The 14,734-nt window shown below is 39.9% G+C and overlaps 1 protein-coding gene across 3 annotated transcripts in view; it reads left to right on the forward strand.

Annotated features, from left to right (window-relative positions):
* The window catches only part of LIMCH1 (LIM and calponin homology domains 1), a 187,776-nt gene that overhangs the window by 134,053 nt on the left and 38,989 nt on the right, over positions 1 to 14,734 (forward strand). For 2 of the 3 annotated variants that reach the window (XM_086611392.1, XM_086611393.1), the window contains 8 exons: positions 1,105 to 1,395; positions 2,658 to 2,912; positions 4,232 to 4,576; positions 5,256 to 5,579; positions 6,147 to 6,380; positions 7,355 to 7,603; positions 8,517 to 8,552; positions 13,110 to 13,236. In XM_086611392.1, coding sequence (XP_086467518.1) covers positions 1,105 to 1,395; positions 2,658 to 2,912; positions 4,232 to 4,576; positions 5,256 to 5,579; positions 6,147 to 6,380; positions 7,355 to 7,603; positions 8,517 to 8,552; positions 13,110 to 13,236 — 1,861 coding nt within the window. The remainder of the gene's footprint in view (positions 1 to 1,104; positions 1,396 to 2,657; positions 2,913 to 4,231; positions 4,577 to 5,255; positions 5,580 to 6,146; positions 6,381 to 7,354; positions 7,604 to 8,516; positions 8,553 to 13,109; positions 13,237 to 14,734) is intronic. The other variant, XM_086611391.1, reaches the window with a different exon arrangement.

The raw sequence follows: 14,734 nt of genomic DNA on the forward strand, positions 1-14,734 counted from the left end.
TGTGAGGGATGGTTTATGACTTCCCTGTAACTTTCTCCAGCGACTTTGTTGAGCAGTACTTTGAAAGGGCAACTAAGGGCCATAAAATAAGTGGTGTGTATTGTGGGCTTGCAGGACTTTAAAATGTTTTAGAAAAGCAGCTAATTATAGCACTACTGTTTTCTTAAACAGAAGAGAAATTCGAAGCAGCCTCTGAGCTGCTTACATTTGCTTTCTTAATGTAACTGTTTAATCCTTTGTGATACCCTCTTTTTCCCTTTGTGTAGCAAGGTGTGCTATATGAAAGAGGAAATGCAAGATACTTGCAGCCTACAAAAGCAATGCATGGAACAGTCTACTACTTGATATTCAACTTTCTGAAATACCAGTAAATACAATTTGATTTTTAAATGGGAGAGTCACATAGCTCTTGCCATCTGTCTTTTCATTTTGCCTAAGAGTATTGACCATTACAAGTTAAAATAAGCTTAATCTTTCTAAGTACCAGCTGTCAAGGGTCTTTATTGTCGTAATCTTAAGTAACAACAAGGTGACGTTGGTATCAGTCTCGTTTCTGACCAAGGCAGATGGCAGCGTGTTCCAGCCTGCCAGTATCATCAGCATACTGGTGCTATCGTTGTAGCTACTGTATGTCAGCATAGGCCAAGAGGGCTTATTGGGAAGGGTAGTTAGGGAAAGAATCAAGCATGGATGCGTGTGAGAAGAAAAGCAGGCCAAATATCTGGTATTTCAGGATTCAGCAATGTTGGCCAGGGATCAAGTATTTGCATCAAATCTCTTTCTTTAAGTGTTTGAGAAGTTTAATACTGCCATTTACAGTACTACATTCACTGCATCTGGTATGTTAAACTGTTCTTGCTGATTCTTCTAGCAGTAGCTAAAATAAGTAAAGATCCAACAATACTGATTTTCTGTGTGAAGTCCTTGTGGATTTGTTACCTGTGTATGATAGGTGTTGTTGATAACAAGGCTTTGCCTGATCTGACAGCAGCCTGAAGCATATTTGATTAACTGTGCTTGTTTTATGACCTGGAGATGAGTGCTGCCACTCCCTTCTCCTCCCCTGGTGCGTCAAGAGCTTTCTTTAATTTTGCTCTGTGTCAGTAAAAAGCAAACATGTGAAGACAACGGAAGCATCCCAGACATCATCCTTCGCAAGGACAACCCCTTCATGACACATTATCAAGGGAAGGATTCTGGTTCAGAAGATGAAGCAAGCAGCAGAGTTCCCGATTTAGAAAAGGATGACTTTGCCACCCGGAGAGCCAGAATGAATCAACCCAAACACATAGTTCCTTTTAACTCCTTTTTAATTGGACCTTATACAAGTAAAGATAAAGGTAAACTGGAAGATGTTAAAAAGCCGTTGCAGATGGAAAAGCAGGAACATGCAAGGTGTGCATTCATGGTCTTTTTCTTTTATTTAATGCTTAATTTCACAGGGCTTATTACTGTGTAGGGGTAACGCTGTCTTGACTACTAGAATCTTACAGGATAAAGTAAATACAAATGCCTTATCATAAAGTGGAAAAAAAAAAAGTAAATTACCAACTGTAGTTTTTTGCTGGAGTATCAGAACCAGGAGCTTAAATTGGCTGTAAGTGTAAATAACATAAAGACTACATACTTTCGTTACCTAAGCTCATGAGCATAAGTAGTGGAGGATCAACTTAGAATATACGTTTTGCATCTCAGCTCTTTTGCTGAGCGTTTTTAATGCACATTTTTGGATGCCTTTGTTTCATCTAATGCCCTTTTAACATCCTGCGTAAAACATGGGCTCAGGTAAGTCTTCAGTTAAGGCACTGAATATATATGCCTGCTATACTGTGCCAAATTGTGTTGCACACGGTCCTAATGTTTCTTATACAACATTGGTTTTGGAAATGGAGCATGAGTTACAAGGTTTCAGGCTAGAAAATCTCTTCTTTCTTCAGTTCGGTGATACAGACCTTTAAGAACTTGCTGAACACAAGTATCTGCTAGGCACGGATCTTCTTCAGGAAACAAGTATATTTGTTTTAATTGTGCAAAGAGAAGCGATCCTAAGTAAAACCACTATATACATGTTACAGTGAACCTTGAGTATAACAACTGATACATTCAGAAAACTTCTCTTAATATCTAGTAGCTCTTTCCAGTAATGCGAAATATGCATTTCAGCTGCTGGTAATTTGATTATATTAATGTTTTCTAATGACTAGTTTGGCAGGGCATCTGAAGAGCACATAACCAAATTTTAATATTCTAATGCTATTGACATGACTCTAAGATCAAAGAAATTCTGTAGTATGTTTGCAAGCAAAACTTGAGTTCACTTTGCTAATAATATGAAAATTAGATATTTGTAACTATTTAAGAGAAAGCTTATTGCAGAAATGCTTAGTACAGTAATAACTTAAAGATTTTTCTTGCTTAAGCTAGGAATAGAAGTCATGCGATGAAGTGATCTCAGTAGTGTGTGAGAGGGGTAGCGTAGATGAGAGGTTTCAACTTCAAATGATTAGTTCCATGTTTACTTCCTAAAATTAATGTAAAACCAATCTTAGAAATTCAGTTTTATCTTCTTGTGCTCTGATCCTCTTCCATTGACACTGATTTATCATTGCTCCCTCAAAATATCTTTTCTGGCTAAACTGGAATGGGCATTAAATTAGAAGAAGACGGGTGCACATGGCGTCAGCAAGGCAAATAGTGACAAGCAAAGAGAACCCACTTTTGCAAACTGAGAAGACTGAGTCAGAGGAGAAACAGCAGGTGAAAGGGCCTGATACTGAAAGAAATGATTTGCCTAAACAAAAATCTGAAAGTGCCCTTCCTCAGCTACAAGAAGATGTAATTTTTGCAAATGCCTCTATAACAAAAGCAGATCTGGAGACCTGGAAAAGATTGAAACTGTCAGGGGAGTCCAGGTACGGTTTCTGCCTGTGGACAGGATTGCCACCCTAGGGAGCATGTTTAGTATGTCACGGTCCACTGTATGTGCTTGTGGTTTTGAACTTGAAGAATGCCTTAATGACAACGAGTCCTTACCTATTTAAATTTCCAAGAGTCGTTCGAAATCTGTACAGGGATGCTAGCTATCATGAAACGAAAATGTGCCCACCATTTAAAGCACTATAGTAGTTTCACAGTTGCTGCCCCAGTGGACTCTTTTAGTGTCCTATCAGAAAGGACGCTCTTGTCTCATGGATCAATCTGCTTTGAAGCTGCTCTGAGTTGAACAGCGCAAAGGTCCACGTGACACCACTGATTTAGTAGTACTGTGCTGCTGCTAACCAAGTTATCTTCAGGACTTGGGGCATTATACCTTGGCTTTAAACAAGGATCAGCATCTCTTTGCATTACTGTGGCTATACTGCTTTTGAGACCTGAGCTAACCTATCTGCATGGCATTGTACTCCAGGGCTGCGTAAATACACCAGCACTGTTTGTCACTGCAGTAGGGGTTTCAGGAGCTTCATTTTATGGTGTAGATGTGCTCCTACTGTAAATGAAACCTCCGCAGAGAGAGTATAAAGCAGTTATTCTAAGCCGTTTCCCTATGGAGATGGGCTATATAATGTATGCAGGTGATTTGTGACTCCAGTAGGAAAGGATAACATCTCCTAGCCTTCCTCTTTAGGTGCGTGCCATTTTCCAATTAAAGGTGGCCATCTGTTCAGGCATTCTTTGAACAATGTGGTTACTTTATGTAATTTTAGCTTTAATACAAACCATCAGAACTCAATCATTCTCTTGTCTCAAAGATGTTAGTGGTGGTTTCTCCATTACTTTTGAGGTGATTTATTAAGATCAAGAATCAGTTCCCTTTGTTTAGGATAAGCGAATCGCCCTTGCTGGTGCTCTCATGCCACTGGAACTCCTCCATGAAGATGGGTGTGCTGGTGCTTGCGCAGTCCCGTGTAACGTGTGGCCCAGGTCTATCTACGTGAGCAGATAAAGGATCTGTGGCTTTGTTAGGGTGAAGAACTGAGTCTGGAATGGGCGGCTGTATGCCACATTGCTTCCCCTGAGGAAGGGATTTCATGAATGTACTTCTAGAGTTTCCCCAGCAGGTCTAGAATATATTCGGATTTTGTCTGTCATTTGGGCCTCAGTATACTGCAGCTATTTGTGCCTGTGTCCTTCAATTTGAAAATAAAAACCCTTCGTAACCTTAGGAGCATTCAGTTTGCTTTATTCTGAGGTCTCATTTGGGGGGGATTCTTTTATTCCTCATTCATACTAGTAAAGAAGATTTCAAATGTCCCGGTGACACTCTGCCACCAGCTGAAATCACGGTGAAAGCAGCAGCCCACGATGATTTCGCTGTCCGCAAAGCCAGAGCAAACAAAAAGACTGGTAGCCCCAAGCAGAAGTTTGTGCATTTTGGGCCAGTAACTGAGATTGATCAACAGAAATGGGACAAGCTCGTTATTGGCAGAGCTTCATCCAAGAGTGGAACAGAAGAGGAAGGCAAGAAAGACAGTGTGGAGAGTCACTCTGGTGTCAGAAGCTCTCCTTCAACTGCTACTGACCGTCCCGGGTTTGCTGAACACAGCAATGAAGTATCCAAGATACAGAATAAGTCCAGGTACTTGGTGTGACTTAGGAAGCTCTGCTGAGCTGGAAATGAGACCTGTTCTTGCGAGATGCTGATCTGCATGGAGATGGACTGCAGCATAGACCTAAGAGCTGTTTATGTGCACGGCCTTGTCATCTGACGCCCTCACAATATCTTAACGTGTTTAGGGTTATGCAAAACAGTGCTGTGCAAAGGTCTTCTGAGAGCTTGCCTCAGAATTTCTGATGAGTGGTGAAATCACTGGTATCTCAGAGTTCTGAGCTATCGTTCAAGTTTTTTTCTGCCACTTGAATTCCAGTGGCTTTGCTCTGCCTGCTTTCAGCACAGTAGGAATTTGTCCTTCAGCTTGCTGGCCTTACTGATGTTCAAAAAATACTTTCTTCAAACCTAACAGATTTACTTTTTTTTTTTGAAGATACAATGCTGAAACCAAGATGTATCTTGTGCTCTGTGTTTCTGGCATTTATCTGGAGGAGAGTTACAGCTATGGGAAGTTAACATATTAACAGAGCTTACATTTATTTGGCTTTTCTTTAATCGCTTAGTCCGTAGCTGTGGCAAGAATTTTTAATGAATGCTTTTAGCAAGCAATTCATTCAGTTGAGTTTGTGTGGCCTCCTCTTCTTACCTTTCAATTGACCTGAGAACATTTTGTCTATCTCACCCCTCCTCTCAATTGCATTGCTAGTGAGGTAGCTGCATCAGGTACAGATGACTCTTGCAGGAGAATGCTGTCACCTGTCCCGGCTTGTGGCATCGCCTCTGAGAAACAAATCCAGTGTGATTTGAACGAACTGCAAGAAAGCACTGAGGAAGATTCCGTCGGGCATTTACCAGACATTGAGAGAGACGATATGTTGGTTAGAAGAATGGGAACTTTCCAGAGGCGTACCACTAGCCCCGTTCCCATACGTTGTCCGCCCCTGTCAGTAGTTCCTCATGTGCTGCAGCAGCGGCAAGGGGAGGTGGTAGCTCATGAGAAGGATTTGAAGACTTCACAGGAAGTAGAAAGGTCAGAGAACAGAAGCAGATCCCTCTGAGCTTCATGCCTGGTTTGTGCGTGGTGTTAGCTTGGATCAGTCAGCAATGTTGTTCCATTCTTCACATCGCCTTTAAAGATGTGTTTTACTTATTCATCATGGCATGTGTTCTGTTTTATGAAATTACTTACAAGAATGTATCCTATGAACATAAACCAGTCTGTTTTCTTTCATAATATTTAAGTACTTCAGTTGTTAATTGCTGTTCAGCATGAAAATACTCTTTTATCTTTTGAGGGAATTTCTTTTGCAATCCGTGGTGTTTTGTCCAGACTTTTATGCCAGCTTCCAAGTGAATAATTCCTCGCATACGTTTTTATGCAATTCCCAACTTCTAACATATCACCTACGTAAGTGTGGCATTCAACATAGTTTCCTCTTGCTCTCACTCCCTGCGCTGTAGCTAAAGATGCCTAGTTGTCCATCACTCTGCAACTGTGTTTTGAGTAACAGTACTCCACGTTGCCTGAGCAGCTGCTGGTCTTGGGCTGCACAAGCGAGCGTTATCATGGAACAGTGTCACTTGTCTCTCTGAGCAGTACTGTCACACGAGAAGAAAGCCAAGAACAGCTTGAAATCCCTCAGCAGCAGAGCAGTGGAACAGAAAACAAAGTGAAATTTCCAGACCCACAAAGAGATGACATGTTGGCCAGAAGAACTGGAGCTTTCTTAAAACAGCCTGGGCCCAGTGTTAAGCAGTTCCTTCCCATGCCGTTCTCAAAGCAGCAGAGTAAGCAGGGCACAGCTAGAGAACTTGAGAAGAAATCTACAAGGTAAGAAAGTTGTGGTTCTCTCTTTCCCTGGTAGCTGGCCCTGTGGGCTGTTTGTCAAGGTCTCTTGATCTTGAGGAGTTGCTGTTGGCCCAGCAGCAGTTTCGATTCTGTGCCACCTCTCTCTGCTCAGAAGACAGCAATGCAAGTTTTCTGGCCCTTTTGGCAGAGCCCTGTAAAGGCTTGGAGCAGAGTTCTACCAGATGCAGAATTCTAGCAGCATGTGGAAGTGGATATGCATAGCAAGATTGTGTTACATTTGCAGAGGTTTCCGGTTAAATATGAGCTAATCATTGCAAACGTTTCCAGCTAGAAATAGAGGTGCTGGATGTGGTAGGTTAGATGCTTGTCTATGGCTTAGCTGGTGTCAGTGACTTCCAAACAGGAAATCTAGAGATCCTGAGATTCCCTCCTATTAAGGCTGGGTGTCTTTCTGAGCACCTTTGTTCAGATGAGTAAGGCTATGTGGGGAAGTTGGTGGTCTAAGCTTTTGAACAGAGTTATGTTTTGGCTGGCTGAGCCACGTGCAAGCAAGAGTGGAAAGGTTCTTACTCATCGACCTCTTCAAAGTACATGAGGAGGGAAGGATGTGCATGCACCTGTGCACACACAGATGAAAAACTAGTGTACAGGTCAGCCAGGAGAAGAAAAATCTGTCATCTACCATTGAATTGAACAGTGGTTTGGTGTTGAGAAGACCTTAAGTTGAATAGCTTTGTTAAAATATGTACTTAATACTTTAATCTTTGGTGGTGTTCAGGACAGTTTGTGTTTTTTGACTCTGAGAAATGGAAGCACAAGCTCTTTATTAAAATTATGGTTTTTGCACCTGCCTCACTTAGCTTGTCACCTATCAGCTATTTGGGTTTGTGGGGGTTTTTTTTGTTAACTTACAGTTATGCTTTTCATTATGTATATGTGATTTTTCAAATGTTACTTAATACGTCTCTTTGCACTGCTGCCTTTGGCTCACTCAGGCCTGAAAAAAGTCCACAAGTCTGCATTAATAGCTCTGGAAAACCTGTAGTACAACCAACGCAAGGACAGCAACAAGGACAGGAAAAATGCAGTCTCCCTCCTGCAGGACAAGATGAGACTATTTGTAGTGCCCAAGGGGGTGAAGGTAGCCTTGATGAAGTCCACCTTGATCAAACACCTAAGCTTCAGGAGGTTCCTGAGGAAAACAAAACGGAAACATTGTCATCCAAGGATGAGCATCCACAAACGTGAGCTCTGTATGGTGTGAATCACGCAGTTTGTACGCCCCTGTGTGCACACTTCAGAATTCAGATTTTGCACTGCTTGGTGTGTTTTCAGTCCAGACTAAAATATTGTGTGTCAGTAATGCACTTTTTAGAAACAAGCAGAGTAGTTGTGTAATGTATTGTTCTCTCTTCTACAACTTATGAAAGGAAATACTTGATTACAGGTATATATGTGAATTGCAAAAAAGGTTTATGAGTAGCAGAGGTTCAACTGGACTCTGCTGGCCATCCTCAGAGATATGTATCTTGCTTCTCTGCGATTGGAAAATGTTGCAGTGTTGAGTTTTGTACTTAATGTTCTTTAATGATAACTCTCAGATACAAATACATGGTTTGCATGGCTCTAAACAAGACTGTCACTTTAGTGGATGACACTGACTTGTGTATTATCATTATCTTTCTTCAGCTACATACACAAAAAAAAAGGGGAAATCCTATGGCTCACTTTCTGCCTATATTTGTCTCTTCCGTGCTTCAGTAATGGTGATTCTGAGCACTGCTGTGGGATGTAACTGCTAAGATTTGTCTCCGTTCATCGCATGTGTGGCACTTAATGTAAATGTTGGTATATTGTCTATTTTCAATAACTATTTTCTACGCTCATTTTAGGTATACTTCAGCAGATTTTTATAATGGGGGCATTAGCATGGAGTCGGGAGGGAGATGGGGGGTGTTCTTAGGTAGTTCGACCTTCAGACGATTAGGTAAGTCTTGTTTGCTGAGTACATGATCCCTGAGCAGCATGATTCTTTTTTGGTAAATTTTGCTAGTACACGTTGGATGGTCAAGTGACAGTTACGCAAATTGTATGGGTCCAGTTGCAATTACTACTTAATGTTTTATCAACGCTCTAATTTTATATTTGGTCTTGTAGATTCGGCCCCAGAACTGCTGTGTCTGATGACGCAGAGTAAGTTGTCTTGTGTTCACAAGATTCTATTTTAAACAACTTACACTGCATGCTTTCCCATCTTCCTACTAATTTAAAATGCAGTTGATGCCTCATTATTATTTTGCAGTGTTACAGCAAATAAATTTTTCAGAAAAGCACTGAAAAATGGAATGCAATATAGCTTACATTGCAGCTAAAAATAATTTTTATGTAAAGCCCATAAAAAACGAGTGTAATACTAATGTCCAGCTGTTGCTTAAAATATTGTTTCCTCTTTCTTTTATTTTATTTTCTTTTGTTTTTCTTCTGAATTTCCATTGCCTCTAATCAGCTACAGGTAAAGAGAGTTGGATTGAATCTGGGTTGGGTGTTGAGTTAATAAGGTATGACTTATACAGGAAGAAAAAAGAAATCCCAAGTAAAATAAAATCCATTGTGAACACTTACCAGGAAAATTTATCTTCAGTTGTTAGTTTATTGTAATTTTAAACTTTCTCTTGAATCCCTTCTAGGTTGGGTTTCATTTAATAATGTACTAAATTTCACTTTTTTAAGCTCTTCACCTTGATGCTTTACTTTTCACAGAAGGAGTAGGACTGTGACGTTTATTGCACTTAAGCATATTTTGTGTGTGGATACATGTAAACTGTAGTTCAGAATAGTATGCAATGTCATTTAGAAAGCTCTTTGAAGGTATTAGCTATTCTTACAAAATGCAGGCATTTAGAGCAAAGAAATAGTTGGAAACTACCCATGTAACACTGTCCTTGATATCCTTCTTCTGTTCACAGAAATGCACATGACGTCTGTCTCTCAGATTAAATCACAAAATAGAGCATAGAGATTTTTTTAATAACAAGTATATTCAGAGAGTCATATATCATTTTTCATACTTTCCTCTAATGATAAAGGCTAGAATCGTGGACTCAATTTCTTTACAGGACCTTTATGCTGTGAAAAGCCTGTGTCTTCTGACCACAGAGTAAATGTAATAATTTTCAAGCAGCAGAAATATTTTCAATCAAATTAATAAGTGAGATAAAAAGTGCATAACAACACAGAAGCATTATACTTAAGAATAGAGACTTCCCTGCCGTTTCAGAAAGCCTGCCTGATTGATTTGTTCATTTGTTTTCCCACATTTTTACATGTCTATATTAAATACAAACTTTAGAGTAGGTACATGGAGATGCCTACAGAGGCATTGCAATACGTTTGGTTGCATAATGTGAGAATAGCAGAGATGAATAAATCATATTGTTTACTCCACTTTGATTCTGATTTTATTTTAAAAGGCAAAACAATAAATGTCCAAGCCTTGTTGTTGTCCTTTCCAGATGTGCCACAGTTTACAGAGCAACTGTTTTCCTAAACTGTCTTTAAAGTCTTTATAAATCTAAGATCGTATTTTTCCTTCTGAAGATGAAGTACTTAAGAAGAATCTAATAAAATTTGGCTCTTAAGTAGGAAAAATAAATTGAACTGACATTTAAAATGCTTCCAAAGTGTTTGTCAAGTCTCCTTTGAAAACTCTGTAACTTGAATTCAGTTTTAGACTAGGTGCTGTTTATTCCAGCAGCAAAACTAGAAACTCTCTTGTTAGATTGACAACGTTCCCTTTGCTGGTTAGTGAATGCTAGGGATTGTCATCAGCCCTGATCTGTCTCAAGGTCCAGAAAAGGCGGTACTTAGTGTGTTGCTACTCATCAGCAGTGTTCCCGTCTCCCAAGGAGATGGAATTGAATTATGGTGGTAGTGTGACAGTCCAGTGTGGGTTTAGGTTTATGCTTTATACTTTAAGCCTGACAAGCAAATTATATGAGCTGAGATTTTGGGGTATTTGCTTACCAGAGTTTGATTCTTTAAGCCAGACTGTCACTTTTTATGTTTTGTTGGGGTTTCTTAAGCCTTAGTATATCTGTGAAATGGTAGTGCAGTTTTTTACGTTATTTCTCACTTTCAAATTAAATGGTTTGAACACTTGTTCAAACCTGTTTAAAAAAAAAATGCTGGATGATATAATTGACAAGAAGAGCTGTAATTTTCAAGAAGTAGCATAACTTAAAAAATCACATCATCCTAAAGATCTAGCCCTCCAAAATACACTGCTGATCTGCATAGTGGTTTTTGCCAGATCTTTGTTAGAACACCAGGTCTGGTACACTGGTCAGCAGAAAGGCCTCTGGCTTCCGGACAGAGTTTGGATAAAAACACCGGTTACTTCTCCACTATCTACTTGCATGCATGTGTGGCCTCTGGCCCAGCACGTAGCTGAAGGAAGGACTAAATCTAGTTCTGTTCATGCAGGTGTTAGTAATGGGCTGGAGCCATTTGTAGTTTATATAAGAAAGAAGTAGGACAAAATTATGTGGGACTCATAGTGACAGTGTCTTTTGGCAGAAGCTCAGAGTTTTGGCCTCTCTGATGCTTTCCTAAGGATGAACTTGTCAGGCAGAGAAGCCGATGCGGACCTTTCAGTTGGCCTTGTCCATGTATTCAGGAAAGTAGGTGGTTCTCCTTAAAGGTTACTACGTGTTGTTCAGAGGAGAGCACAGTGCTTTGAGATGTGTCTCCTTCAGATTGCTCTCTCGGGAAGGTACATTTATGCAATAACATGTTGCTGCAGAGTTGATGTTTGAACCTACCTGATTGCTTACCCGTGGGAATGAAGGTGGTGACAGTAGGAGGTGACAACTAGAGTAGAAGGTGCATGTTTGATTCCTGGCCTTTTCCAGAGTACCTTTTTTATTGCATCGTTGATAGCCATAAACCCTTTGGTTTCACTGTCTCTGTGCACCCTGAGAGGCCTGAGTGAATGCAGGAAATAAATACTAGCCTTTCATTAGGACATGAGGGGACTCTTGATAGAAAATATTTTTATTTTCCCATCACAAATGGCAAGAGAGCAAGTACTCGTGCATTCTGCTAGAACCAGTTACCAGCATTTCAATTCTTCTGTTTTCCTCTGCTGTATGTGAATGAAAAATTTTGTGAGATGAGGAAAGGATACAAGGAGGGAGCTACACAACCAGTTTGGCCCAGTGGGCACAAGGTGGTAAATATTTAACACTAAAGGCTTTTCTTAGTGTGAGTTTCAAAAGTTCTTATACTAGAATAACCCTTTAAGGATGACTTTATTATAAGTTATGCATCTCCCAACCTACCTTACCAGTCTGCAAAATATGACTGATATTTAAATGTTCCTTACTAGGTGATACACCTTTAGTTTTAAAACCAGCAAAACTTGCCATCTCTTTAGGTTCTGTTATTTAGGAGTGCTTCAATCCAATCCTGAGCAATGCAACCGTTAAACTACCCACAGAAAACCCAAATTAGTGTACCCCTCAGCACTGTGTTTAAGGGATGAAGCACAGTAATATGCTGACCTTGCTGTTCATGCTTAAAGGCAATAGGATGTGTATTCTGTCCTTTATTTCTGAATAAACGCCTACTAACAGGATGGGATCTGTGCATGTCCTTCTCCATCCACTGTCCAGACCTTTCAGTTTTCCCTTTAGAGTGGTTCATTCCCATCTTTGCTTGCCTGAATACAAATGTCAGCTAAGTATATACGTGCACAGCTTTCCTTGTCTGTTCACTTTGATTACTGCAGACACGATTGCCAACAATTCTGTCTTCATTGGGTGCTTCTCCTGCTAGTTGGCGCATTGGCTCACCTAAAGCTACAGATGATCGTTTGAAGACTGCTGTGAAATCACTTCATATGGAACTGCATGGCTTTTTTTTTTTTTCCTTGCTTTCAATAGCACAATTGAGGTCATGTTTTACTAATAATAGGTAATAGGGGGGAGTAGTAAGTATGTTATCTTCATGTGAAGATATTTATATAATGTGAATGGATGTGTAATATCAAACCATGAGGTTGTTTTTTTTTTATTTAACTCTCCAAAGGTCAGGGGCAGAAATAGAACACGTAGAAAAAAATTGTTTTGTCCTGAACGTCAGCTTTTCCTTGTTAGGTTAGCTGTATTAATAAGCTGGTGCTGATAGCATTGAGTTTCTTCCAGGCAGGGAGGGGAGAGGAGGAAGTACCATGCTGTTTGTGCTGCGTGTACTTCTCTGGGCGGGCTCTCTGCAGTTTTGTACGAATAGTGTTTAGCCAGCCATGCTGCCCCTAATATACTTCTCAAGCCTCTCTTGTTTTATACTGAAATGGAGTCTTCTGTCTGCCGTGTTAATTGGAAGGGTCTTGAAAATTCAGTGGGAAATGAATCTTCAGAAAGTAAAATGTTCTGAGCTCAGCTCTGAATAGAATGATTTTAATAAGAGCTATTGATGGAGGTGTAACGTTAGTAGTGCGTCTTAGTGAGAGACGAACTTGCTGTTGACTAAGAAAAACAAGAGAAAGTTGAGGAGTATGATGCCCGGAGTACTATGTGGGAGCCATAGGGATGCTAACTGGTCCTTCTAGGGGACTGCTGCTTTTGGGAGCTTCGAAACGGTGCAGGTGTCTGATTCTGCTGTAGCACCCTCATGTGGCTTTCACTCTAACAAGCTGAAGGAATATAAGCCTTTAAATAACGCTGCACCGCTTCTTTTTCCCCCCGTGTTTAGGAGTATGAGCATGTTTGACATGAGATGTGAAGAAGAAGCTGTGACTCAGCCTCATAGCAAAGCTCGCCATGAGAAACTGCAGAACATACACAACCAGCTGAAAGAGGATGAGACCAGATGGCAAGATGTGAGTATGCAACATCATCTGCAATGCTGCCGTTGAGGCCGACTAACTAGGCAAAAAAAGTGCAACCTCCTAAATCTACAGTTGTTCTGTAGCACTAAAATAATCAGGAGCTTTTTTCCATTTTTTTTCCCCTCAATGAGTTGTTGCTAAGAGCATAGAAGTTAATAATTTGATGTAAATTACATAATACAAGACCTTCTGGTGTCTCTGCATGTGCACCAGGTATTTTGCTTTTTTAAAAAGATGTAATTAAACTGTGATTAGGAAGCAGAACAGCTTCTAACTGCTGATTTCTCCAACTTTTATAATTATTAAATGTCCAAAGTGACAAAATACAAGACTCGGCAGGACAGCGAATAAATAGGTTGGACTTGGCTTTAATAAATTTGCATAGATACAGAAAACGCTAACATTTTGCATCTTGTCTTAGCAAACAAATTACTCTTCAAGTTAGCTACACCCTGCTTTGGGTTACAAGGCCTTTCAAAACCCTCTTTCCTCAATGTGTTTATTTTAAGCTGTCCTGGCATTTGCCATTATCTTCAGCAAATTAATAAGGACTGAAAAGCATGATTCGCAGGTAAGTTAGTATCAAGAGTTCTAGTATCAGTCCTGTGCGTTCCTAAAGACTTATTTTAAATGAGGGATTTGGGACATCTTTTTGTAATTAAAAAAACCAAACAACAAAACCCACATCTCTCCAAGCAGCTAGTACAGTAATGTCCCACTGTAAGGTCGGTGAAACATTTCAGAGAGGTTTTTGGTAGAAAATTCAAGGAAAAGACAACAAAATAAAAATATATACAACTAAGAAATAACTTTTCCTAGTAGAACAATGAAAGATTTCAGCTGAGAGGTCTGTATGTGTGGGAAGCTATAATTTCCCAGCAGAGATAAGAATGAGTCCAAAGGCATTCAAGAGGTTTGAGAACTCTCTGCTGTTGAATGGAAAATCCTCTGAGCTAAAGTGCATAAGTTTTCCAGTCCCTCAGCACCTTCTACACTGAACTAGAAGTTCTGAAGAGGTACTAAAACTGCCCTCACTGGAATGTCCTTGGCACTCAAAGGGCTTTATGGAGACGACACCACATTCATGGTGATATTTTTTATATGTCCGTGCTGTAAATTTGCCAACAATTAACAGTTTCGTGGCTTTTTTTAATTGTTGTTATTCTAAAGCATCAGAGCTGGAAAAGATAAACATGTCTGGTTTTTAATTACAAAAAGAGCAGGAGGGCTTATGTTATGAAATTTGCTAATGTAAAACTTAATTTCCAAACAATAGGCAATAGTGGGAGTAGCTGAATAAAGAAATGCTTCAGTACTTCAATAAGAATAATTAGTAACTGAGGAAAATGAAAGGCTTATGTTTCAAGAAGGGGATTATAGACTGATATATGTAGGTCATGTGAAGAAATACTTTAATGAGCATTCCCTTGAGTGTAGCGTCAATAATTTGTGGTTTTAAGCTAAATTAAAAGTGACAAGGTTTGTTCCT

Source organism: Tauraco erythrolophus, chromosome 5 (assembly GCF_009769465.1).
Source record: "Tauraco erythrolophus isolate bTauEry1 chromosome 5, bTauEry1.pri, whole genome shotgun sequence".
NCBI classification, from domain to species: Eukaryota; Metazoa; Chordata; class Aves; order Musophagiformes; family Musophagidae; genus Tauraco; species Tauraco erythrolophus.